Source organism: Asterias rubens, chromosome 7 (assembly GCF_902459465.1).
Source record: "Asterias rubens chromosome 7, eAstRub1.3, whole genome shotgun sequence".
NCBI lineage: Eukaryota > Metazoa > Echinodermata > Asteroidea > Forcipulatida > Asteriidae > Asterias > Asterias rubens.
The window spans coordinates 17,303,751-17,316,122 of record NC_047068.1 but is presented as its reverse complement, the minus strand read 5'-3'; the positions used below and the strand labels follow the sequence as shown (position 1 = coordinate 17,316,122).

At 37.5% G+C, this 12,372-nt stretch overlaps 1 protein-coding gene across 1 annotated transcript in view; it reads left to right on the top strand.

Annotated features, from left to right (window-relative positions):
- Window positions 1–5,295: 5,295 nt before the first annotated feature.
- Window positions 5,296–12,372, top strand: part of LOC117292545 (H(+)/Cl(-) exchange transporter 7-like) — a 29,059-nt gene continuing 21,982 nt past the window's right edge. The window contains exons 1-3 of the mRNA XM_033774635.1: window positions 5,296–5,467; window positions 6,483–6,587; window positions 11,450–11,503. Of these exons, the coding sequence (XP_033630526.1) occupies window positions 5,378–5,467; window positions 6,483–6,587; window positions 11,450–11,503 (249 nt within the window). The 5' untranslated portion in view covers window positions 5,296–5,377. The remainder of the gene's footprint in view (window positions 5,468–6,482; window positions 6,588–11,449; window positions 11,504–12,372) is intronic.

Below are 12,372 nucleotides of genomic sequence, written 5' to 3'. Positions count from 1 at the left end.
TGTACACTTGATTCCAAAACCTCCCTAATATAAGATGAGATATACAGAACATAAGAGGCTATGTGTTTTTTATTTATTTTTAGAGTCCGTAAGATCAAAATAAGAATATTGTCGTTTTTTTAACACTTTATATGATAATTTTGATTCTCCCTTGGGTATCTGTATGGCAACACCCATGGTGTCCATTTATTTTACATCTATAGTTAGTGCAGTGTACCAATTGTGTATTGAACCTAAGTAATATTTGCAGTAATAAATGCTTTTTAGATTAGCGCAAGAAATTTGGCAAATGACATTTTGTTTTGTCCAAATAATGTTATTACGTCCATTATATTGGTTACACCAATTTACACTTCGCCATTCCATGTCACTTGACACTGTATAATTCTGCTGTTTGTCCTTAATTTCTGTAATTCGTAAAAGAATAAACATGTTTTCTATCTGATTTCTCAGAAAGTAAGCGGTTGTGTGGGAACTTAAACGAATTCAGAAGCAATTCTCTCTTCAGCGTAGTGGGACTAACAATTGGTTTGGACAACCGAATCGAATTATCGTCTATTCGGCCGGTCAACACGACATCCCGAGGCTGTGATCAAATTCCACGAGTTTGCGGATTTCCCAAATTAAATTTGAAAGGACAGTGCAATTGAACAAAGGTTCCCTCGATCTGTTTTCCCAAAACATCGAGTTAGATAGACCGAATTCAGACTTCTGTAAACAGTTTTGTGTATTGTAAAGCTCCCATTCTACCGGGAACTTGTAAACCTTTCGTGCTCAAATTGTTAATGAAATGTCATCAGGCTCTCAGTCAATAAGCAATAACATGAATGTACTGTGTAACAACGGAAATTGATGAAGAGAAGTAAAAACGAATTCATACGGAGTCATAAGTGTGGTTGGATGGGGTGTGGGTGTTTTTGTCTTAACCACGGGGGAGGGGAGGGGGCTTACGGTTTCGGGGTTACTGTTATGGGCAGAACCTGCCCCCGTTGCAAACAGACACATTATCAGCTCCCCTTGCTCCCGGGAACTTGCAAGCGATAACATTGTGTAACAACGGAAGTGAGTGCAAAAAAAAGTAAAAACCAATTTACAGACATTAAAGTGTGGTTGGATGGGGTGTGTATATTTGTCTAAACCACAAGGGGGAATGGGGGGGGGGGGGGGGGGGTTACGATTAGACCTGCCCCCGTTTAAAGCACTGATATCCAAGTACATTATACAGCCCCCCTTCTCCCGGGAACTTGCAAGCGATATAATGTGTGACAACATAATGGGTTAAGAAAAGTATATAAAAAAAACAATTTACAAACCACGAGGGGGTGGTTACGGTAATAGGCAGAACGTGCCCCCGTTGCAAACACTGCTATTCCACCACACATCCCTTCCGGTCATTGGTGCAGCTTCTGCTCCCACCCACCTTTCTAGACCAAATAAGTCGAGGATTTCTCTTTCGACTTAATTTGTTGTCATTGCCCCTCATATGCACATGGTTTGTTTGGGTGCAGACAAATTGTTTCAAACTAAATAATGTCCTAAATTGTGTCCACCAATTCAATTAGCGACTATAATTTATTGGGTTTTGTACAAGAAAGCACATATCGAGTGTGTTCTCGCTTTTTGTCACAACACCGTGGACCACTTTTATTAAAAGCACTGCTGGACACTACTATTGACAATTACTCAAAATAATTGTTAGCATAAAACCTTACTTGGTAAATGAGTAATGGAGAGCTGTTGATAGAATAAAACATTGCTCCCTCTGTAACGCAGTTTTTGAGAAAGAGGTAATTTCTTACTCAAAGAATAAAACAATTCAAGCCTGAAGCATTTCATTATTTTCTTGCAACTTCGATTACCGATAAAGTCCAACTTGTCTCATGCTTATGTGCAAGTAATGCATATTATGTTGGGATTATACACCAAGTGAGAATACTGGTTTTTGACAATTACCAAAGGTGTCAAGTGCCTTTAAAATCCTCAATTTCAACAGGCAAGAGACGGCAACAGCACTGATAATTTAGAACAGTAAATTCCCCCTGTGTTTTAGTTATGCAACCTATATTTTGTTATTATTTATTCAGTTATACTTTTACTGTGATTTGTTTAATCTCCTACCAACAACCAGACCCTTTTCAATTTTCAATGTCAACCTTTATTCGTGACACAGTTGTATTACAATGCGGTAGCATGGATTAATTTAGAATAGGCCCTACATGCCATTATTTTGGTCAGATAAATAAGACTGGACAAGTCACCAGCACCCTTTTATAATCGGTAGAAAAATAATTTAATTACTGGCGATACCTTGGCCCCGTGACATGCTTTTAAAATCGTTTCATAGAATTTGAGAGTATAGGAAGGTCACAGATTACTTATTACGTAAATGAAATCCTTGAAGCTCCATCAAAGGATTTTTGAGCTTCGCCGAGAAAAAAAAATATGAAGCTTTAAAGCCTAAGGATTTCTTTCTGAGTAATCTCAAATTAAAACTGAAGTGTGTTTATAAAAAAAGAATTTTTTTTTTAGGAATCGCCTATAAAAATTCAAAATATAAAGTTTCATTAATTTTTGATTTGTTTGTAGATTTTTTTCATTTTGTATTGCGCAATATTATCATTAAACAATCTTGATGACAATTACTGATATGAAATTGTAATTAAATGACCCAATACGGCAGCGAGCCGACGAATCAAGACTAGTCCATCCTGATGACTGATGCTTAACCATGACTTGGTACTAACTACGTGTTCATACAGTAAGTCATATATAAGATGCAAATCATATGCACTGTTTTATTGTTCCCAATGTCTCGTGCATGCCACCAAACAAGCCTATTGAAATTTAATAATTGTAGCTTAGTGTGTGCAGACTAAACTTGCAAAAATTTTACTTACGGTCAACCATGATGAATATAAAGATACTGATGGGTAAGTCATTTATGCATTTCTGTTATCACAAAAACCATATTAGTTACCATAAACGCAAAAACTGTTTGTCAATGCATACACTTTCCTACTGCAGAAAGCGGTAGGATCAATAGCCATTTCGGATCTTCAATTATCTTGACACAGCATTTCAGATGTAAATTTTTCTCTGGAGAGTTGGTCTAGTAATGGACTTTATGAGGAACCTTTCAGTTCAAGTCAAAATGAATTACATTTTTACCTTATCATTGAACAATCTGTACTTTGCCTTCAAAGCAAAAGTACAAAAACATAAAGTAAGGTTGAGAACTATAATCCCACTGCTACCAAGATCTATAATCTCAGAGAGTACACTAGGTCTAAGCATTGGAGAGAATTACCGTCAACAGCATTACGAATTGCGTAAGTTGAGTACGTCATAGATTGTAAGTATACATAATGCCTATATTTCTCCAAAGGGCAAGCAGATGTCATTGTTGTAGAAAGAAGTGAGGGCTGCAGATGAGCAAGACATTTTCGGAATTTCAGACAAATGTTAGGGATAAGGAACTAGTTTATGCTTGCTCCTAAAGCAATTTTACATTACACAATCCTATAGTACATAAATAATTTTGTGGTACAACCACAGAGAATTGGGACCCGTGTACAGGCCTATATAAGCACCAAATTTGTTGTATAAAGCAAGAGCCATTGAGCCGTGCTGGTCCAAATTTCATATTCTGTTAATACAGAAGATACTGCTTAGCATCTTTCTTTGCTAAGCACAAACTATGCGCCAGTTGTAAACGTTGTGGAGTTTTTTGTTAAAAGCAAGATTTATCTGTGCTAACCTAGTTTTTTTCCTTGAAGGCTTTATAATATTGGGCATTGAATTGCAGAATTATGTGGCAAGCAGAACCATGAGCCCATAATAGGTGGAGAATTCTGCGACAACGAGAGACATGAAGCCACGAAGGGTGCAGAATTGAGGTAGGCAGGAACCATCATTGAGCCAAGATGGAGCCCCAAACAGCAGAATTATGTGATAGGCAGAGCCATGGAGCTCTGAAGTGCATAACTCTCTGTGGTAAGCAGAGACATGGATGGAGTCCATTAGTGAAGAATTTGTTTTAAGCAGGAGCCATGAAGCTCCAATCCTCAGCCATGGAGCCCCTAAGTAAAGAATTCTGTGATAAGCAGAGCAAATTCTGAGCCAGGGAGCACTGAAGTGCAGAATTATGTGGTAGGCAGGAACAGAACTATTAAATTGGTACGGCCAGAATTCTTGGTAGCATGCAGAGCCATGAATAGTGAATGGCAGAATATTGTATGGTAATTAATAGTAGTGCACTTGAGGGTGCCTATTAATATTATACACTGCATGCACCAACCCTAAAATGCATTAAATGTAGACTGCCTACGTAGGCCTACTGACTGTCTAGCAATTCTCTTAAGTCAGCTTTGATATATTTTGTATAGAGTTATTGTGGCTTTTGTTATAGTGTACTTTGTACTGTATAATTATGGGAACAATAAATGTTATGTAATTTTTGTACATTTGATGTAAAGGCCGAAATGAATGTCCCACCGAGGATAATAAAGTGAATTGAATTGAAGTAAATTTCGTTTATAAAATTAAAGTGCAGTGACATTTCCACATCAATATATACAAACATATACCTATAATTTTATGCGTACACGGCACTAAAGAAAATGATGAGTCATGACCTTACTTCCTTTTTTTTGTCCATTTGTTTCTGTCACTCTTCTGGCAGCTGGACCACTTGAATTGACTGGACACATGTAACTTTATTCTCTTATCATTTTCATTTGAAGTAGAGTAGAACTAACTCAGCCTAGCGGCGGGTAGAGACCATGGAATAACTAGCTGTGAGCATGAAAACAAGTGTGAGTCTGAAAATGAAATGGTGCCAGGTCAAAAGTTTGAATGTGCGCGCAAATTCTGTCAAAAATTAATATTGCTCGTCACGTGTGTACTGCTGCAATAATATTAGACTCGCAATAACAGTCAACTGTTGTGAATGACGAAGCGACGACTATTACGTTGCAAAATAACAAACAAAACACTGATAATACATAAATTTTACATTGATCTCCGTTATTGTAAATAAAAATGGGGATCATTGGACGTCCCAGAATTGTTTTTCAGCGAATCGTATTATATGAAAAAATGATATAATATTTGGCTTGTAGGCCACTTTCGGTTTTGAAAAGTACACTTTTATACTTTTTTCCTCGTAGGTGAAAGAAGGTGCCATCAGCTGACCACGAGCGTCCTATAAATAAAGAAAACAATAAAAGGCCCTCTATCACGCAGCACGCAGCCTCCCCCTCGTGACCTTGAAATGCTGTCAGGTGGTCAGCTGTTTCTCATTTTTACCGGCGAGATGAGTTTGTCAACGAAATTGAGTTGATTGTTATGGTTCAATTTAGCTTTTTTATAAATCAAGATGTCAGCATCGGAAGGGAGATCAGGTAGAACGGGAGAGAGAGCTCCACTACTGAGCGATGCCAACCAACGAAGGCTCCGTCAAGTTGGGGTAACGTGTTATGTTTACTCAAAAATTACTGACCTTTTCATTCCACTTCCACTCCAATCCAATGACAATAGCCAGCATAGTTGCGATAACGTAACCCTCCTCCCTGCCGACGGCGTAGCCGGAGGGTTACGAAGCAGACGCAATGTGTGCAGGGCGAAATGGGTAAAAACGTACAATTTCGACAGCTAGTTAGCAGATTTGCTCCATTTTTACCACTTTTGAAAATCAAGACACAAATTCTATAAACACGAACTTGATCCTCAATGTCTAAATGATAAATGAATCCTACAATATCACTCAAAACACCATTGAGGAAATAATTTGAAGAAAAGGCACAAAAACTTACCAGATTCCCGAGCGAAAGACCCAAGTTGAAAATTTGAACCTGAGGGGGGCGGAGCTTCGGCCGTGTGTGCAGGAGGGTTACGTTATCGCAACTATGGCCAGCAGTGCATGCGGACATGGAGGGAGGGACACATTTCCTCCCTCCTCGGTCAGGTCCAGGGAGGGAGTTGGTGATGATCTTGGAGTAGTTTCTTGGTAATGATGCAGCAGTGGCAACAAAAATTAACAATCTATCATCAAATTCAAATGCCATGGAAAAAAATTACGACCTCGCCACCAATTTACGGCAGTTTTTTTTGCATGATGATGTATATACATGCGGTAGGCCTAACCCTTTTTCTCAGACTCAGGAAAGAAAATTCAGTGGTTTGGGAATTAATTAACGGTGGATAAATTGGTGGCGACGTGCGGAAAATTATTCCCACTCTTTATGGAGTTCATATCCGCACATAAGCACAATTTCTCTGCTAACCTATGTCTGTAAAATAAGCTGTATATATGTCTATGACGGCCTGCCTCTGGAAGCCTTGAATCTTTGCTACATGGCCCCTCCACACTGTGTGTATTAATTATACATTACATATCGCGCATAATTTGTGTTTTAAAAACAGTAAATCAATATTTCATTTAATTATGAATGGTTTCTTGTTTTCATTCCTTTTAAAAACAGACTCCAAGTTCTCTACAATTACAATACTCATCAAGCGGGGAGGAAATGGCCAAATCCAGTGATGGACTCCGATGTCGTAGAACCATGTCTTGGAATGATTCAACAGTAAGTTATATACATTTGTGTTGCTAATATTTAAAAACAGTGACGACCATGGTAAGAAAACCTTAAAGCCTGATTCATACTTTTACAATCCCGGCCAAAATGCTTGGGCCACCCATTCCTGACGTTGTATACATCAGTTCCCTGTGCACTTCCCATTCACATTCACATTCAAAACATTGGCCCCCTGCCCCCCGCCCCCCACTTAATGTTGACTGTAACTCAGAACATAGTCAGCAAATGGAACCAACATTGAAAGGGGGCAGGGGGGCCCAACAAGATATGGCCGGATTGTAGCTTCATGCAAAGGGATTATGATTTATACATGTAGCTCTGTTTTCGCTGCGAATGTTTCGCTGCAAAACATTCACAGGAGTTCAGTACAGCTCCGCATTGTTCGTTGCAAATTTGTGACGTCAAAATTCACATCGCATTTGCAGGAATTATTAACCTGGCTTAACTTTGCCTTGGCATGTTATGATGGTGCGGACAAGAGCACCGAACTCAACCTCTAGTGTTTCTGATCAAGATCAGAAACACTAGAGGTTTGAGTTTGACCGAAATTCGAATCCACACTTTGTTTCAACAGAGTGTGGGTTTGAGTTTTGGTCGTGACTGTTGTGTTAATTAATGTTGCTTCGTTCTTCTGATGCAATGTGGAGCCCTTGGTCCTGTGTTTTGTGTAATGCACGTAATGCCCAGTACACTTTTTGCTGTTAGAGAAGAGGTTTGTCTCGGTTTCTATCGGTGCCTGATGCATGCACTGCAGCACCTCGTAAACATTGATAAGGTGCTGCTTAAATGGGTCTTATTATCAAATAAAATTCTAAACCTGCTTTAAATGTCTTTTACCAAAATGCCCATCGTGACCGCAGTTGGCTGCGAGATCTGGCCTACTTTTACTCAAACAAAAAGGTCAATGTAAAGGTCATTACCTGTGTTTTCCATGTTTTACATACTATCATGTTTATCTAAATCTTTTCCGACTTTTTTGTTTGTAGATTTTGTCTTCAAAAAGTTGGCAATAAAACCATATCTGGGAGTATGTCATGATCATACATGTACATACATAAATAAATGGTCTATAAGCGTAAACAGTATCAAAAAGGCACATTTAAAGCAACTTAAAAGCATAGAGCAAGGACGTTAAAAGCAAGGTATCACCTGTATTATTTTCTGTACTACATAAAGGTTGTTGATCACAATGAACGAGTTGTCAACTGTTGGTCATAATGCATTAATTTCCTGAGTAACCACATGAAGGTCAAAACACACGCTTTCACTTTCAGGTTGTTTGTGTGTGTGGGTGGTTGACATGGCAAAGCATCATTGTTAGGGTGTCATGGCCGAGTGGTAAAGAGCATTGCATTAAAGTTTTGATGGTTAAGTCATCAGAGTGTAGGTTCGAATCCCTGTCGTGGCACGTGTGTCCTTGAGCAAGATACTTTACTATTATTGCTTCTCTTCACCAAGGAGTATAAACGGGTACCTATAAGAGGTTGATATAGACTGTGCAAGTCTCACGCAGATTTGAACTTCCGGGACCATTGTGGTCCCAACCTTATGGAGTTTTACGTTGGGGAGATTTTGTTTCGTCCATTACTTTAGTTTAATATAGTTTATGACCATAAAAATGGCATATGTTGTTAAAAATGTAATACTAATTAACAAAATAAATAAAAGTAAAAATAAAGTCAACATAATAAAGAAGAAAAACCAAAATTTAAACTTGACCTCAGGTCAGGTTACTTGTAAAAAATTAAGAATTTGCGCCCATCTCCGATCACGAAACTTACGCAGACGCTTGTTTGGCCGTGCGGGGTGGAAAGCCTTTTCATTGGTCGCTAAGGCGTCGGCTTCCTCTTTAAAATGCGTCACGCATTTATCTAATGCCCTTGCGACCATCGTGCGTCCGCGTATAAACCAGCTTTCAGTAGTTTCACATTCGGGCGTAGTTTTACAAAAGGGGTTTCAAAACATTTAAGATCAAACAAACATCCTTGTCCCAGAGTTTTACTTTTGTGTATACATAGACTTTAACCGATAATTGTGTGTTAGTTTAAAAAGCTAAAACTAATTTAAACAAGCTCTAATGGGTATTTTTGTCGTTCAGAGTCGGCATTAAGAAAAAATTAAAGCAAAGATTTGATTCACAAAAAAATCAAGTTCTTCAGTTGTCGTGTTTTCTCGCTCCGGTGCGCGCGAGACTTGCACAGTCTATTGTGAACGAAAAAGCCTTTGGAGCGTTACGGTTACCCATTTTTTGTAGGTTTTATACTCCCCAGGGAGCTGAGAAAGATTAAGGGAATGTTATTGGCCCAATGACCAGGGCACTAATATAAAGCTCATTGAGACGGTTATTGTCAAATGCGCTATAGTAAGAATTTGTTGTTATTGTTATTTGTAGCAAGGTCAAATCACTCGTGATGTGTTGACTTGCTGAGAAGATTCTTTGTATAGCTGGAGCTCAAAGGACAGCCAGAGATACAATGCGATAAAATTCACCATAATCTTTACATTCAGCAGGGTTCTTCATGTGCACAAGCCATGGGTATCGGACCAATACATGTGAATTTTGTGTTGACCAAGTCGCGTAAACTTCGGCTGATAGAAATAAAAATGTTGTCTGGGGTTCTTTTTCAGAATTTTTTTTTAAAGAGAAAACCAAACGGGGCCTATACTATCTAGAATGCTCCAAATTGCCTCATTTACGGCTTTTAGAACAAAGACATTGTTTCAATTGTGCATTATTTGGCCAAACTGCCAACAAATTGTTTTCATAATGCCTTAGTTTTAACACTTTATTAGTTAAAAACACATTTATTTTTGCAATAGCCTTCAGTACTTCTTTCTGTATCTACTAAATTTTGCTTTTGTATTTACTTCACATCTCTATTAACTTTTACTTCTCTTTTGTTTTCATCTCAAAGCGCATAGGGACTTCTCTGTGATTGTGATATGCGCTCTACAAAAATGGTTCATTATTATTATTATTAACACAAAACAAGTTCAGTCTAAAAAAAATTAAATCATTTGATAAAATCTTTCCCTCTCCTATAGGTCCCCTATTTTGTCTTATTAAAAACTTTTACCCACATGGGTTGCAAACATTTCTAGAGGGCCCTTGAAGTGACAATTTGTGTAAGTGTTTTGAAGTATTTTAATTTCAAATATTACATAATGTACAGCATGACACTAAGCTTGGACGATATCGATTTATTTTATTCACGATATATCGACGACAATATATCGCGATATTCGATATAATTGCGATTAATGAAATTTGACATTATCAGTCTTCAAACTCCAAGTGAAAGTTGTAGAAGAGACAGTCATAGCTTAAGAGAGGTGTTCTAATGACCTATTCTTCTGCTTTTACTCCAAACCTATGGGGTGCAAGATGTCTCAGCTAGCAAATACATCGCGATATTTAATCGATATTGCTATATATGTGCGATTATCGCGATATATCGCGATATATCGCGATATATCAATATTTCGATTAAAACCAAATCCATTCAATATCAAAATCATTTCCAAATTAATATCGCGATATTCGATAATATTGTGATATCGCCCAAGTTTACATGACACACGATTTGGCAAAAACCTTCGAGCCTCAATCATCTAATGCATACAGTATGTACATGCCCTGTGTAATCAGACGTGTGAGTTACCATGGTGTAGCCATGTTTGATTGCTCAACTTGCTCAAAGCCAACATAGTTCCTTTCCACAATATTGTGCCCCAAGTTGTTTTCAGGTGCAATCAACACTTTCCAAACAGAAATTGACTCAACTTCTGTGTCTGTGCACTGACACACTGCATGTTTGCGTTGTTAAATTGGAAGATGAATGGTGTTGATTATGTGCACCTAATTTAGAGTAATGTTAAATACATTGTACCTTGAACTGCCACTTTATGTCTGTTTGTCATCCGTTGTTTGCACACCCAACTGTTTTATCAATATCAGTGGGTGATTGAAATTGTGTAAAGTAAATGGGTTTTTATTAGCACGTTTTTTATATAAAGAATCATTCAGTTACATTTATTTCGATGCTGTGATACAATACAGATACAATAATGCACATTTGTTGAAATTCCAAAAGATGAGGTACAGGTATGATATATTAAAGCCATTGGACACTTTCGGTAAACAATATTGTCCAAGGCTCACACTTCGTGTACCACAAATATATAAAATAACAAACCTGTGAAAATATAGGCTCAATCGGTCATCGGAGTCGGGAGAAAATAACGGGAAAACCCACCCTTGTTTCCCCATGTTTCGCCGTGTCAAGACATGTGGTTGAAATAAATCCGTAATTCTCGCTATCGAGAATTGATATTGTTCTTAATATTTTCTCAAAAAGTAAAGCATTTCATTGAATAATATTTCAAGATAAGTCTTTCACCATTACCTTCTGTAAAACCTGTAAATTATTTGTAGATCTGTGAACTTTTTTGTTTTGTTTTCTGTAACGAAAGTGTATAATGGCTTTAATAGGTACACAATGATTCAATAGTAAGCAGCAATTTAAAGACAACGTTTAGGCAAAAGGTTAAGCGAGATGCTGTTGACACTATTGGTAGTTACTCCAAATAATTGTTGGCATAAAAGCTTACTTGGTAACAAGCAATGGAGAGCTGTTGATGGTATAAAACATTGTGAAGTAACGTAGTTTTGAGAAAGAAGTAACTTCTCACTAAGATATTTGATTTGGAATCAAGACCTTAGCTGAGTTTCAACATTCTAGCCTTATATGTACACAATTTAAACTTAATTTGATACACTGTAAGCTGGGATTGGTAAAACTCCTTTAACAAAATGACTAATACACCTTTTTAAAATTATTTTTAAACAGGCGAATGCTCCAGAAGAAATTGGTACAACCCACTTTTTGTCAGCCAAGTATGAGGTATGTATTCATGTACAATAAATTCCATGTAGAAAGTCAGTAAAGAAAAATCCAGTTGGTTACACCGCACGCTTCCTTGATGTTTTCTCTAATAGTGCATGTTATTTGTTTGATGCACTTGATGCAAACGGGAGTATTTTGTTTTATTGTAAAGAACTACTTTTGATAGGCTGGGATTGTTACTTTTGAAGTACTTTTTGTAAAGTGTGCACACGAATAAATTACTGCTAATTTAATCATTTGGCATTTGGACACACTTAATCAATAATAAACATTATCCTGGAAACTTTATGGTGTATTGCAAATTTGTGAAATTCTATTGATTTATGGTGCAGACATTTTTATTTGTCATCTAATTGAAAGGGGGGGGGTGTTAAATTGTCTTAATATGAAGTTATTGCAGTAATCAATCGCAAATGTTTGCCTTAAATTGACAAATCTGATTTTGTGGTTCTTTCCAATACTAAGGGGAGTAAGAATTCACAGAATCAACTATGACTATGTCGCCAACGGGCATGAAAAATTAGTGGAAAGTAACTTGACTTGACAAGTCAATATTGCAACAACAAAAAACTCGCTTCAGAATTGCTTTTGCCAAAGGGTAGCTCTGTATGAGACAAAAGAAATGCGGTTGATACAAAATTACCGGTCTGGAATAACCCAAAGCCAATGGTCTACATGTACAATGTATGTTCCCCTGTTTCTGGCCTTGGTGCCCCTTCAAAATATTCATGTAGACTTTTCCAATGGAAGTGCCCTTTGCAAAATTAAAACGGCCTTGCCTTTCCAAAGAACAGGACGGATTGATCTTTGATAAAAGGCTTCCAAAAGTTTCCCAAATTATAAAGACAGAAAGTCTATGTCAATGA